Below are 14,985 nucleotides of genomic sequence, written 5' to 3' on the forward strand. Positions count from 1 at the left end.
AAGTTTTCCCCAAAAATTCCAAAATCGCCCCCGGGCCGACGTGGTCAAAACCGAGGTTCGAACCAAAACCCGGTTACCCATTCCCCCACGAAGGGTGGTCAAAACCCGAGGCAATGAATATTTATCAGTTTGCCTACTGATTTTATCACTTACTGAATCTGAACACGTTTCAAGCAGCAAGAAAATCACAATTGTAATCTCAGGTTTTAACTGTCCAACAGGTTTGCCTAAGTGATAGCCGAGTAGAACCGTATTAACATGGTATCTAAGCTGTAAATAGTTACTGATTTTAACAGGCTAATTTAATCTTTAAACCCTATAGGCATGCTTTTTAAGTGCTGGGACTGATTACAAGCATTATTTTATGACGCAGAAGATCGATTTTATATGCATTCCCTATAGGCATGATATCTAAGTGCAGAAACTGATCTTAAAACCTTATAGGCGTGGTATCTAAATGCAGAAATTAATTTTTTGAAACCTTATAGGGATGGCATCTAAATGCAGAAATTAATTTGAAACCTTATAGCATGGCATCTAAATGCATAAATTAATTTGAAAACTTATAGACATGGTACCTAGATGACTTCAGTTCCTATAGGCATGATCTCTATTACTCATGTGTAGGCAGAATTCTTGGAGCGCATTAACAGGGAAAATGTTTATTCAAACAGTTAATAGCCTATAGACATGGTTACTAATGTACATTGGATTAGAAAATACGTGCAAGTCCTATAAACAGGATGTCTAATGTGCAGAAATAAACATAAAGCCCTATAACAGGATTTCTGATATGCAAATGTGCAGCACAAAGTCAGAAGAATAATACAACACAAGCATAATCAAGTCCTATAGGCAGGTTCTCTACCCAATTTCAACAGAGATATATAAAATCCCTCCCAGCTTTTACTAATAACCCTGATATCTGTTTTTACAAGAATTATTATACAGACCAATATAAATGAATTACATAATGAGAATCACTATACTATAGAGAGCCTTCATAGGCCCAACATCAACTTGGAACCAAGCCTCCAAACATAGTATCTCTGAGCATAGTGGTGGTCTATCCATAACACATAACGTTGGTTCCTGGTGTGTCAAAGTTCCAAAGGGCCTCAGGGACCCCGGGTAGTGCTCACACTAGAATCAGATGTTCAACAAGATTCACAAAGGATTGGAAAACCAGCCCCAATGTGTCAGAGTTCAGAGGAGTCTCATGGACCCTAAGCAGTGCTCACATTGGGGTGGCAGGACCCTAGTTAACTAAGGGTAGGAGTTGAAAATAGTATAAAAGTAGGAAGTAGTTTTAGGAAAGAAAACAGTTTGGATTTCAGAAGTGCATAGAAACATATTACCAGATTACAAAAAACCGCAAGTAGCACACATTTAGCAGAAGGAGTTCAGCCATGAACTCCAACAATCAAACAACAGACAGAATGGAGTGACAATTAATTTGAACAAGGTTTCACATGGCTTTAATCCATTAGCTATTACTAGGTAAACATATAGGCATATATTAATCAGAGAACAACATGCTGGGATCATGTTACTGATCAAACAATCATATAGAAATCATGAATTAATCGGGTGTTTGTTAAGGTGAAACACTTAAAACAGGATAGAAAGCATGCTAGTTAAGAAACAAGTAGACAAGTGTCCTGGATCAATAGGAACATGCTAAAGTGGAGTAACCATACTAACTTATTGGTCAGGACAAACTCATAGGAGTTTAAGCATGCTAGTCAACAGAATCATAAGGGCAAATAGAGGCATGTTGATACCAACAGCAGATTGACTACATATCACATTGAGTAGGACATGATAACAGAGATAGACATGTCGTTTAAAGGCAGTAAACAGGAAGCACATAGGTCACATTACATAGAAGTAGACATGCTGATTAAGATCAACAAGCATGAAGCACATAGGTCTTCTTACATAGCATGTTGAATGATTGCAGAAGTGGAGACATACAAGTTAGGAAATAGTAAATAGGAAGTTGGAAGTATTCAGAATCCAATAGTCTAGCCTTGGCTTTCAGCCGGCTAGACAATGTAGCAAACACAAGTAACATAAAGGTTTGAATGAGAGCAACAACTTGTGTCTGCGTGTGTGTTTCTTTCTGAGTGTGTTCGTGTTTTATAAGAAAATCAGAATGGGGTTTATATAGCACTTAGAAAGGTCAAACATATAAGGCAAGAGAATTACAGTTCATAAGTAAGGTAAGCAAATATAATTAATTAGTGAATTAGGGCTAAACCCAAGCTAATTGATACAAACAAAATCTGGAAATGTCACCTTAAAATAAGGAGAATCAGTTACCAGCACGGATTGGGATTCAAACAAGGCAAATAAATCAATTATTGACCATAAATTAGAATAATTAATCCAAATAAGGAAAGTGGTACCAATCAAAATTCATACATAAGGAAAATAGGTAAAATCACGGGGAAGTACTGATTTTAACAGGAAAATATAATTCAAACCCTAAATAAAATCAGTCAATCTATATTGATTGACACAGATAAACAATAACAGGAAAAAATTGAAGTAATTAGTGCAATAAGCAGAGAAACCTAGGGTTTAAAGCATATACACAAAAATTAGTCAAACTAGTAAAGATAATCAGATTCAAACACTTAGGAGTTTTAAAACCTTTTTGGAGAGATCTTGAAACGAAACCCTAATTTAAGAAAACATTGGAATCGACTAGTAATAAGGAAAAACAGAGGGTTATTCAAAGAGAAATACCAAATAACACTTAAACGTCTCAGATCTACAAGGATCTTAACAGACCCAAGTAGCATAAGATTAGGGTTTAAAAAAATGACAGAGTTGAAAGAGAACCTGGTTTAAAACCATAGATTCGAGCCATAAACACGAAGATAATGGTACTCACAAATGGAAATGGCCATAGGTAGATTATGAAAAGGTTATGAACAAAATCTGAGTTGAATCTCTTCGAGATTTTCTCATAAACCAACGTAATCAAACAACCAGAAGAGGTGAGAGGCCGGTAGTTTCCGGAAATTACAGAGAAATCCCATGGGACGGGGGTTTTTTCGGTGACGGTGGCTAGGGTTAGGGGGAGTGCTTGAGAGAGAAAAGGATAGGTAGGGAGAACGAAGACGGCGGAAATGAAAAGTGTGGTAGGGTTTTGGGGGGTTGGCTTAATTAAAAAAGGAAACTATATCCTGGACCGTTGATCTCTTGAGATCAACGGCCAGGATTAGTTAAAGGTTGGGGAGGGTTAGATGAGGAATTGGGCCTGGGTATTTTTGATTGGGCTAAGGGTAGGATTTGCGCTAGGTCCGGAATTAAAACAAAAATCAAAAGGGCTATTTGCTGAATACTCAATTAATTTGATAAATAATTTTGAAAATAATTAATAAATAATTAATAAATAATTAAAAATTATTTTCATGTATAAAAAATGATTTAAAAATAATTACTTAATATTATAAAATTATAAAAAGCTATTTTCTAATGAAATAAAGTAATGATGCATACATAGGCTATTATTGCAAATTTATTGCAATTATAACCCAAAAAATGTAAATGTGGCTATTCATGAAATAATTAAAGCTTGGTATAAATAAAAATGATAAAATTGAACCATAAAATTATTATAAAATCATTTGTGATGCAATTAGTAATTACTTATATAATAAAATGCTAGAATTAATTAATTAAAATCCTTCTAAAAAATACAAAAAGATTGTGGAAAATACTGGTTGATGCTCATGCACTATTTTGAAAGTTTATGTGAATTTTGAAATATATGAGAAAAAAATTGGGTATCAACAAGGGCAAGAAAAGACTTAAGTTTGGGGGAGTTGATAAGCGGAGATTTTGACTACTTATTCGCACCTTTTTGCTTTTGTTTTAGTCCAAAAATACAGATTTACGTTCCCAAAACTAATAAAAATGTGCAAATTGGAGGAATGTTGGAAGTTTGATCTCCCATGATAAAATCCGACTCCAAAAAATAGGAGTGTTTCGAATCATAAGGCACTAAAGGGCACAGAATTAAAGAAGTGCGTTCCACAGAAGAATTTCTGCAGTCGCAGAAGAAAGTGCAGACTGCAGAATTCCATCTACAGCCGAAGACCAAGTGAAAGAGCCCAGGAAGACTTTGGCCAATGTGCGGACCGCACATGAATTGTGCGACCGCAGAAAAAGGTTTGCACTGGCAAATGATTCAAAGTTCAGAGAGTATGCAAAAGTCCAAGACCTGAAGCCTTGCTGAAGTGTGGACCGCACAAGAATTGTGCGGCCGCAGAAGATGCTTCGCAGCCGCAATCTAGAACTGTGCGACTGCAGAATCCAAGATCTTGCCAACTAAAGAAATCTGTGGACCGCACATGGAATTGTGCGGCCGCAGAACCTCCCGAGGGGTATTTTTGTCACCGAATTTCCAGCCACTATAAATTGATGAGTTTAAATTTTTAGGTCAATTTCCGAAGTTTGAGCTGATGTAGCCATTATATTTTGCCATTTTAGGAAGGTTGTGACTATTTTAGTGTTTAAACATTATACTTTATCACTTAATCTTAGATTATGAGTTCAATTAGCGTTTCTTCTTGTTTTTCTTCATTTTTTTACTATGAGTAGCAAGATTCTTAGTAGGATTGTGACACAACCCTAGTGTGTAAACCTTATGGGTACTTAATTTAATGCTTATTTATGATTGGGTGTTGATTATTTAGCTTAGTTAATGCTTCAATTTAAGAATTAATGGTTGAAAATATTAATTCATGCCTTTTTGACTTGGTCTCTACTTGAGAATGAGAGACCTAGTCTAGGATAACTTGGATACAAAGGAATTGGGCTAATTGAGGGTTTGATTAGCCTAATCAAAGGGTTCAAACTAGAGATAGAGAGAGCCTGACTTGAGCTCATATCAACTGTTTAATTTTAAACACATTTGGATTTGAGAAAGTCAAATTGGACAAAATCACTCTATGACCAAGAGGTATTGAATGGGTAATGTAGAGTTGAGAGCTATAATACACACCAATCAATAAAACAGGTGTTAGTGTATTTAACCCATTAGGTGAACACCTAGGTTATTGTCACATCCCTAGGCTTTTTAACTATCTGAAAAAACACCAAAAACTCTAATTCGCTTCTAGTTTCTTTTCTTAGTTTATAATATCTAGAGTAAAATTAGAATTAGAAATAAAAACCTTTTGTGGAAGTGCAATTTAGTTATTCCATTCGCTTTCATCAACTGTATACTCCTAACATCCCTAGTAACTCCCAATGGAAATTGACCTCAACTCTTGTTGGATACTATTCTTCCAACGATCGTTTCCACTCACTGTTGAGTGTGGATTGGACGTGGATCAATAGCACACGGAAATTAGGAAATCGAGCGGAATTCCAGTTTTATGGCCCTAATATGCCAAAAAATAAGGAACGGTCATGGCGGGGTGGTGACTATTGTTCCTTAGGTCATTTTTTATGGAACGAAAAAAATTTAGGCAATCCGAGTCTAGGGATCGAGCCCATGTGTAAATCGTGGGATATGGCAAATGAAAATCAAGAAATCGGGCGAAATTCTAGTATTATGACCCTAGAACGCCAAAAAAAAAAGGAACGGTCATGGCGGGGCGGTGAATATTTTTCCTAAGGTCATTTTTATTGCCCGAAATTTTTTTAAGAGATCTGGGTTCGGGAGCCTGGGCCCATGCGAAAGGATGGCTTATAGCACACGAAAATCAGGGAATTAGGCGAGATTCTAGTTTTATGGCCCTAAAACGTCAAAAAATGAGGTCGTTTTTTATAGACTGAAAATTTTTTAGGAGATCTGGGTCTGGGGGCCTGGCCCATGTGGAAGCCGTGGGCTATAGAACATAAAAATCAGGGAATTAGGATGAATTCCAGTTATATGGCCCTAAAACACCGAAAAACGAGAAACAATCATGGCAGGGTGGTGACTATTGTTCTTAGGTCGTTTTTGATTGCTCGGAAAAATTTTTGGCGAACCGCGTCTGTAGGCCAGGGCCCATGCGGAAGGCATGGGCAGAAGCACATAAAAATCTGAGAATCGGGCAAAATTTCAATTGTGTGGTCCTAAAACGCCAAAAAATATCTAACGGTCATGGCGGCCGGTGACTATTGTTCCTTATGCCATTTTTATGGCACAACTTTTTTAGGCAATGCAGGTCCAAGGGCTCGAGCCCTTGCAAAGGCGTGTGCTATAGCACACGAAAATCAGGGAATCGGGCGGAATTCCAGCTCTATGGCCCTAAAATGCCAAAATGAGGAAAACATGGAGGGGCAGTGACTATTAGGTTATTTTTAATGGCGCAAAATTTTTTTAGACAATCTGTACCTAGGGGCCCGGGCCCATGTGGATGGCATGAGCTATAGCCCACGAATAGTAGGGAATCGGGCGGAATTTAAATTTTATGGCCCTAAAATACCAAATAAGAAGGAACGGTAATTGCGGGGCAGTGACTATTGTTGATGAGATTATTTTTTCTGTCCCGAAAAAATTAATGGCGATCCAGGTCTGGGAGCCCGGGCCTATGCGAAGGCATGAGAGATAGCAAAGGAAAATCAGGAAATCGGGCAGAATTCTAGTTTTATGGCCCTAAAATGCCAAAAGAAACAAGGAACGTCCATGGCAGGGCGGTGAATATTATTCCATTGGTCATTTTTTATGGATCGAAAAACTTTTAGGCGATCCGGGTTCGAGGGATCGGCCCATGCGAAATACGTGGGCTATAGCACAAAAATCAGGCAATTAGACGGAATTCCATTTTTATGGCCCTAAGATGACAAAACACGAGGAATAGTCATGGCAGGGCGATGAACATTATTTCTTAGGTCATTTTCTATGGACAGAAATGTTTTTAGGTGATCCGAGTCTGGGGACCCAGGCCCATTGATAAGCTAGGACTTTAACGTGTTTTATGCCCCTACTTGCCTACGCTTTGGTTATAAATTGCTACAAAATAGTCCTAAAATGCTCACAAGTTGTACTTGATTGCAGGTTTGATCGACAAAGCAACGAAAGTCAAATATCGGCTTAGAAAGGAGTGAAACCTGCTCAAGTTTCAAAGACTAAGGAAGTTAAGGAAAAGAGGACCTAGTGCGGACCGCGCAACTGTGAACGCGGCCGCACTAGGAAGTTCAGAGGATGGCAGATTCAAGGGGAAGGCTACGCCGCCGCGGTTATTTCCACGCGGTCCGCGGTCAGTCTCCTCGGCCGTGCTACTCTTTTATGCGGTCCGCGAAGCAGAGATTCAGAGGGCCAAAATTTGACCCCTTCCAAGCAAAGCGGCCCGCGTTCATTTTTGTGCGGCCGCGCCAACTTCCACCGCGGCCGCGCTACATATTCACGCGGTCCACGGTCCTCAACTTCAGAGAAGCAAAAACCAAGACTTCAAGAGCCAGTGCGGCCGCGGTCATGTTTGCGCGGTCCGCGCTAACCCCGCAGGGGCATTTTTGTCCAGTTTTTCCAGCCCAGTATAAATAGGACCTTTTTCCATTTTTAGGTGAAGTTTTATGTTCTGAACGCAGATGAGCTCGTGAGACCGAATAGTTTAGCCATTTTTGGCACTTTTGCTCTTCAATATTGTATTTTCTTCCTAATAATTAATTAATATGCTTACTTCTTCATCTATTTCTTTAATTTTTCATCTAGCATGAGTAGCTAGACTCACTAGCTAGGGTTGTGGCTCAACCCTAGTATGGGTAATTGATGGGTGTTGCCATCTAAGGTTAGATTGATTTTGGGTGTTTGTTATTTGGGTTAATTTTAGGTTTTAATTAAGGATTGGTGGTTGCAAACACTGATTCTAGCTTGGTGAGTTTAACTCTTCTTGAGAAATTTGGCCTAGTTGCACTTCTAGGTTCCGGATAGATGTGTTGTGGGAAGCCAATTGAGCATCAGAGTCTTGGTTATTTTTCATCATTTGTTCGAACATCATTTCCATTCTTCCCATATCACTACCCGAAGAACTAGACCCTTGAGATTGAAAGGGGGTGGATTGTTTGGTTGTTGGAACATGGGGGGCCTTTGAAAACCTTGCCCCCGGTTGCCTTGATTTCCATTGTTATTCCACCCGCCTTGACTATTGTTGTTGTTCCAATTATTATTGTTCCCGTTCCAATTGCCTTGATTGTTACCTTGGTTACCCCAATTGTTGTTGTTCCAATTGCCGCCACCATGTTGTTGGTTGTTATTATTCCAATTACCGCCACCTTGTTGATTGCCCCAATTTCCTTGGGGGCGCCACTGTTGATTCCCTTGATTTCCTCTATTCCCTTGGTAGTTATTGACATATTTACATTCCTCGCTTTGATTATCATAGCACTCATTCGAATAACCACCACCATCATTGTTGTTGTCAAATTGCTCACAATTACCTTGAGGTTGTTGTTGCCCTCTTTGCCTCCATTGCATTGACTTGGCGCGGGTTTTGGACTTGTTGCAATTGCGCCTTCGCCAATTGATTCATAGTTGTTGTAAGCTCGGTAATAGCTTGGCCATGATCGTTCAATTCCTTGTGCAAATGGATGACCGTGGGGTCACCTTGGGGCACATTCTCTCGGCTTTGCCATGCCGAAGAAGTGTCGGCCATTTCATCAAGTACATCACAAGCTTCTTGGTAAGAGAGTTTCATAAATTTCCCGCTGGCTAATTGGTTCACAATGCACTGATTCGTGGTGTTGATGCCCCTATAAAAAGTTTGCTGGATCATCGCCTCGGTCATGTCGTTATTAGGGCACTCCTTCACCATTGTTCTGTATCTTTCACCATTGTTGCCAAATTTCTCAAGAAGATTTAAACCCACCAAGCTAGAATCAGTGTTTGCAACCACCAATCCTTAATTATAACCTAAAATTAACCCAAAAAACAAACACCCAAAATAAATCTAACCTTAGATGGCAACACCCATCAATTACCCACACTAGGGTTGAGCCACAGCCCTAGCTAGTAAGTTTAGCTACTCATGCTAGATGCAAAAATTAAAGAAATAGATGAAGAAGTAAGCATATTAATTAATTGCTAGGAAGAAAATACAATATTGAAGAGCAAAAGTGCCAAAAATGGCTAAACTTCTCAAGCTTTGAATACCCGACCTAAGGGTGCTCTACCAAGTGACACGGTAGTGAACCCGAAGGGAGGGAACAATCATGTGATGGCAGTCACAAGGAGAAGCGGAAGAGGCGGTGATGTGCATGCCTCGAATGAAGATCGAGTTGTGAATGATGATGTTGGGTTTCAAGAAGATGTGGGTCCTTTAATTGTTGAAGATGTGGTTGAGTCAAATGGGAACAATGAGGTGAGGATAGATATTGATGAGGCTGAGGTGGAAACTCAAGAAGCCGTGAACCCATCTAGGGAGCACATAATCGACATACCGGAGCCGGTGGTGTCAAAAGCCAAGTCACCTTTGCCTAGACCACCTCCACCTTATCCTCAGTGGTTAGCAAAGCAAAAGAGTGACAATCAGTTCAAAAAATTCATAGATATGATGAAAAGCCTTACAATCAATGTGCCTTTGGTGGAGGCACTTGAACAAATGTCGGGCTATGCGAAGTTCATGAAGGATTTGGTTACAAAGAAGCATTCCATGGATTGTGAAACAATAAAGATGACTCACAAAGTCAGTACGATAGTGCATTCTATGGCCGCGAAACTTGAGGACCCTGGAGCTTTTACTTTTCCTTGCACTATCGGTAGTGCGGAGTTTGCTAAGGCCCTTTGTGACTTGGGGGCTAGCATTAATTTGATGCCTTATTCTGTCTTCAAGACTTTGGGAATTGGGCAACCTAGGCCCACCTCAATGAGACTTCAAATGGCGGACCGGTCGATGAAGCGGCCTTTGGGTATAATTGATGACGTTCTTGTCCGGGTGGACAAATTTATATTGCCGGCTGACTTTGTCATATTGGATTGTGAAGTGGACTTTGAAGTGCCGATTATTCTTGGGAGACCTTTCCTAGCTACGGGGAAGGCCTTGGTTGATGTTTAAGCAGGTGAGTTGACATTTCGAGTGAGAGATGAGAAGGTGGTATTCCATGTTTGCAAATCAATGAGACAACCCAATAGCACGGAAGTGTGTTCACTTGTGAACATTGTCACATCTGTGATAGTGGATGACACAAGTTCCATGATAAATGTTGAAGATCCTCTTGAGGTCGTGCTTCTTGACATGGATGTTGATGATGATGCTAGAAGAGTAGAGTGCGTGAATGCATTGCATGGAATGGGTTCATATTCATATGAGCCTAGGAAGTTATCTTTGGATCTTGAAAACCGCAAAACTCCGCCAACTAAGCCATCCATTGAGGAGCCACCGGTGTTGGAGTTGAAGCCACTTCCTCCACACCTCAGGTATGAATTTTTGGGCTCTAATTCAACTCTTCCAGTTATTCTTTCTTCTTGCCTTACTAACTTGCATGTTGAGGCCACTTTGGAGGTGCTTCAAAGGCGAAAAAGGGCAATAGGATGGACTCTGGCACACATTAGGGGAATAAGCCCCGCATTTTGCATGCATAAGATCATTTTGGAGGAGGATGCAAGGCTGTCCCTTGAACATCAAAGAAGACTAAATGAGGCGATGCAATAAGTGGTAAAGAAAGAGGTTATCAAGTGGCTTGACGCCGGTGTGGTTTATCCAATCTCTGACAGTTCGTGGACTTCTCCGGTCCAATGTGTGCCAAAGAAAGGAAGGATGACGGTGGTGACCAATGACAACAATGAGCTTATTCCCACTCGAACCATTATCGGGTGGAGAGTTTGTATGGACTACCGGAAACTCAACAAGGTGACCCGCAAGGATCATTTTCCCTTGCCATTTCTTGATCAAATGCTTGATCGTCTTGCGGGGCGGGCTTTCTATTGTTTCTTGGATGGGTACTCGGGCTACAATCAAATTTTAATCGCCCCGGAGGACCAAGAGAAGACTACTTTTACATGCCCCTATGGTACATTTGCTTTCTCCCGGATGCCATTCGGGTTGTGCAATGCTCCGGCGACCTTCCAACGTTGCATGATGGCTATTTTCACCGATATGGAGGAAGACATATTGGAGGTCTTTATGGATGACTTTAGTGTGGTTGGCGACTCTTTTGATGAATGCTTGGTAAATTTGGATAGAGTCTTGGCCCGTTGTGAAGAAACTAACCTCGTTCTCAATTGGGAAAAATGCCATTTTATGGTTGAAGAAGGTATAGTGTTGGGCCACAAGATTTCAAAACATGGGATTGAGGTAGATAAGGCGAAAATTGAGGTGATTTCAAGGCTTCCTCCCCCTACTTCTGTCAAAGGGGTGAGGAGTTTTCTTGGGCATGCCGGGTTTTACCGGCGGTTTATCAAAGATTTCTCGAAGGTTGTGAATCCACTTTGCAAATTGCTAGAGAAAGATGCCAAGTTTGTTTTTGATGAAAAATGCATGGAGGCCTTTGAACTCTTAAAGCACAAGTTGACCACTACCCCTATCATAACCGCACCTAATTGGAGTTTGCCCTTTGAACTAATGTGTGATGCTAGTGATGTTGCAATGGGGGCGGTGTTGGGTCAACGGGTTAACAAAATGTTCCATCCCGTGTATTATGCAAGTAAGACTATGAATGAAGCTCAACGAAATTACACGGTGACGGAGAAGGAGTTATTGGCCATTGTATTTGCCATGGAGAAATTTCGGCCCTATCTTATGGGGGCCAAGGTGATTGTGCACACGGATCATGCCGCCCTTAGGTATTTGATGACCAAAAAGGATTCCAAAGCAAGATTGATGAGATGGGTGTTACTTCTCCAAGAATTTGACTTAGAAATAGTGGACCGAAAGGGAAGTGAGAACCAAGTTGCGGACCATTTGTCCCGGTTGGAGGAAGAAGGGAGGCCATGTGACGGCCTTGAGATAAATGATGCATTCTCCGACGAGAAACTTCTTTCTGTGTCAATGTGTGATATGTCATGGTTCGCGGACATCGCCAACTTCATTGTGACCGGAATTGTCCCGTGTGAGCTCTCTTCCAACAAAAAGAAGAAACTCAAACGGGATAGTTTGGATTTTTATTGGGATGATCCGTACTTATTTAAAATTTTCACGGATGGTGTGATTAGAAGATGTGTCCCGGAAGGTGAACAATTGAGCATATTGGAGGCTTGTCACTCCTCCCCCTATGGTGGCCATCATGGAGGGGTGAGGACGGCTTTAAAGATCTTGAGTTGCGGTTTCTATTGGCCGACATTGTTTAAAGATGCTAGTGATTTGGTAAAGAGATGTGATGCATGCCAAAGGGCCGGCGGAATTTCAAAAAGGGTTGAGATGCCTCTCAATACGATTCTCGAGGTGGATATTTTTGATGTTTGGGGCATCGATTTCATGGGTCCTTTCGTGATCTCTTGTGGGAACACTTATATTCTGATGGCGGTGGACTATGTCTCCAAGTGGGTGGAAGCCGTGGCTTTACCCAACAATGAAGCCCGTAGTGTTGTGGCATTCTTGAAAAAGAGTATCTTCACAAGGTTTGGCACCCCTCGTGCTATCATTAGTGATGGGGGGTCTCACTTTTGCAACAAGGCTTTCGACTCATTGCTTGCTAAGTATGGAGTAAATCACAAAGTGACCACCCCCTATCATCCTCAAGCTAGTGGTCAAGTGGAAGTGTCCAACCGAATAATAAAGAGCATCTTGTCCAAGACGGTAAATGCTAATAGAACAGATTGGTCGAAAAAGTTGGATGACGTTTTATGGGCGTATCGGACGGCTTACAAGACCCCAATTGGTATGTCCCCGTACCGGTTGGTGTTTGGGAAAGCTTGCCATCTTCCGGTGGAATTGGAGCACAAAGCTATGTGGGCCTTGAGAAAGTTGAACTTGGAATGGGATGTTGCGGCGAATCTCCGTGTTGAGCAACTTAATGAGCTTGATGAGTTTAGATTTCATGCCTACTCCAGCTCGTCCTTGTATAAGGATAAGATGAAGTATCTTCATGACAAATATGCTCGGGGAAAGGAATTCAAGGTTGGTGATATGGTTCTTCTTTTCAACTCCCGGTTGAGGTTATTTCCGGGAAAGCTCAAGTCAAAGTGGAGTGGGCCATTTGAAGTTGTATGTGTGACTCCGTTTGGTGCTCTTGATCTCAAGAACAAGAATGGTGAAATTTTCGGGGTCAATGGGCATCGTGTCAAGCATTATTTGGGGAAGTTTGATGACAGCCACGTGGTGGCACTCATTCATTTGAAGTGATGTGATGGTAACATGCGTCGTGCCGCGACGTTAAATCAGGCGCTTCTTGGGAGGCAACCCATGTCTTTTTCTTTCTCTTTGATTTTCTTTGTAGCTTAGGATTTTTGAGCTAATTGTTTGTAAGATGTTGCAGGGATTGTGTTGAAGCAGTGTAAACAAAGGAAAAACATTTGGTAGTCTCTGAAGTTGCCAGTGCGGACCGCGGTGCACTTTTGTGCGGTCCGCGCTAGCATGATCAAAATAAAGTGCTCTCTGAAGTTTTCCACCGCGCCTGCGGTCAAGTTTGTGCGGTCCGCAGTGGACCTTCGCATCCGCAGTACACTTTAACATGGCCGCGCAAGGTTGCCTTCTGAAACATCAAATTTTGAAACCCAGTGCGGTCTGCGGTCACTTTTGTGCGGCCGCGCTGGTAGGTAAGTGTGGGGCCCCCAGTTCTTCTATAAATAGAGCCCTAGGGTTTCATTTTACCCATTTCGTACTTTGAACACTCAGAGCTATAGGGCACTGTTCATTCCCTTCTGAGACTACTTTTCTGAATTGCTTGGACTAATTGCATTCCATCTTCACAGACTTGGTAACATTTCATGCACTTGTGATTAATTAATTTCTTATTTTCATTTTTTATGGATTGTTCGGTAGTTTAGCTTCTTCTTTTCATTTAACTGTTAGTTTAGGTTAGTTTAAAACCAGGGTAATGCATTGAACAGGCTTAATCAATGGGTGAACTGAGTAGGGACAAAGTAGGTGTAAAAACTTGAACAAGAATGGAAAAATATGCACCCCTAACTTAGTACCCGTAAACCCTAGCTCAGCGCGGTCCGCGGTCACTTTTGCGCGACCGCGCTGCCCTAACGCGGTCCGCATTGCAATTTTGTGTGGACCGCGGTGCTGTTGTGATTGGAAGGTAATAGTCTCCAGCGCGGCCGCATTTATGTTTGTGCGGTCCGCGCTGGCCCACCGCGGCTGCATTGCATTTTTGTGCGGACCGCGGTGGGAGATTCAGAGAGTGTAATTTTGGGCCTTTGCCCAGCGCAGACCGCGGTCACTTTTGTGCGGTTCGCGGTTCTATGTTCTGCAACCTGTTCTGCATCTGTGTACTGATATTATCTCTGCAATCTATTTTATTCACCTGATTCACTGCATGTGCTTCTACTAACAATGTTAGATGTTTATCTTTGCAGACAATGGTTAAACAACGGGGCGCCAAACAATCACAACAACCCGGGAGAGGTGGTTCCTCCCGAGGGGGTAAAGGAAAGAGAATTGCAAAACTCACTCCCCAGGCTACGGAAAACATAAAAAGAACCCGCAAATTGATACGAGCTGCTAACAAGGCTGCATCTCATTCATCGAGGAGTGAGTATGTGCCCTCCAAATAGATCTCCTCCGATTCAATCCCAACTCATGTAACTGACCCCCTCCACCTAGCTGATACCCCTTCACCATCACCCACTTCCAAAAGACCAGTGACCGTAGTCTTGGATTCTTCTGACGAGTCCGCAGCTGGTAGTGAGCAATACTCCACCTCCCACAGCTTCATTATTTGGGGAGAGTGCAGGCCAAGATGAGGGAGGTGAACCTCAGATTGGGGGGATTGAGAGAACTAAGAAGCCTGAAGTTTGGGAGGATCGATTTGTCAGTCAAGTGGCATTTCACAAGTTTAGGGAATGGTGGACGTTGAGGAAGTTGATACCGGAGAGGACCTTTATTGACACTGACCTTTTACCCCACAACCCGAACGTGCAGAGAGAGTTCAGAACAA

The 14,985-nt window shown here is 41.6% G+C and overlaps 1 protein-coding gene across 1 annotated transcript; it reads left to right on the top strand.

Annotated features, from left to right (window-relative positions):
* LOC109227753 (RNA-directed DNA polymerase homolog) lies at positions 6,510-11,354 on the top strand (the record flags this gene model as incomplete). The annotated part of the gene is made up of 2 exons (XM_019392948.1): positions 6,510-6,521; positions 10,605-11,354. Coding segments are annotated over exons 1-2 (762 nt in total), but the record flags the coding sequence as incomplete, so codon positions are not given.

The sequence above is a fragment of the Nicotiana attenuata genome, chromosome 6, assembly GCF_001879085.1.
Source record: "Nicotiana attenuata strain UT chromosome 6, NIATTr2, whole genome shotgun sequence".
Taxonomy (NCBI): Eukaryota; Viridiplantae; Streptophyta; class Magnoliopsida; order Solanales; family Solanaceae; genus Nicotiana; species Nicotiana attenuata.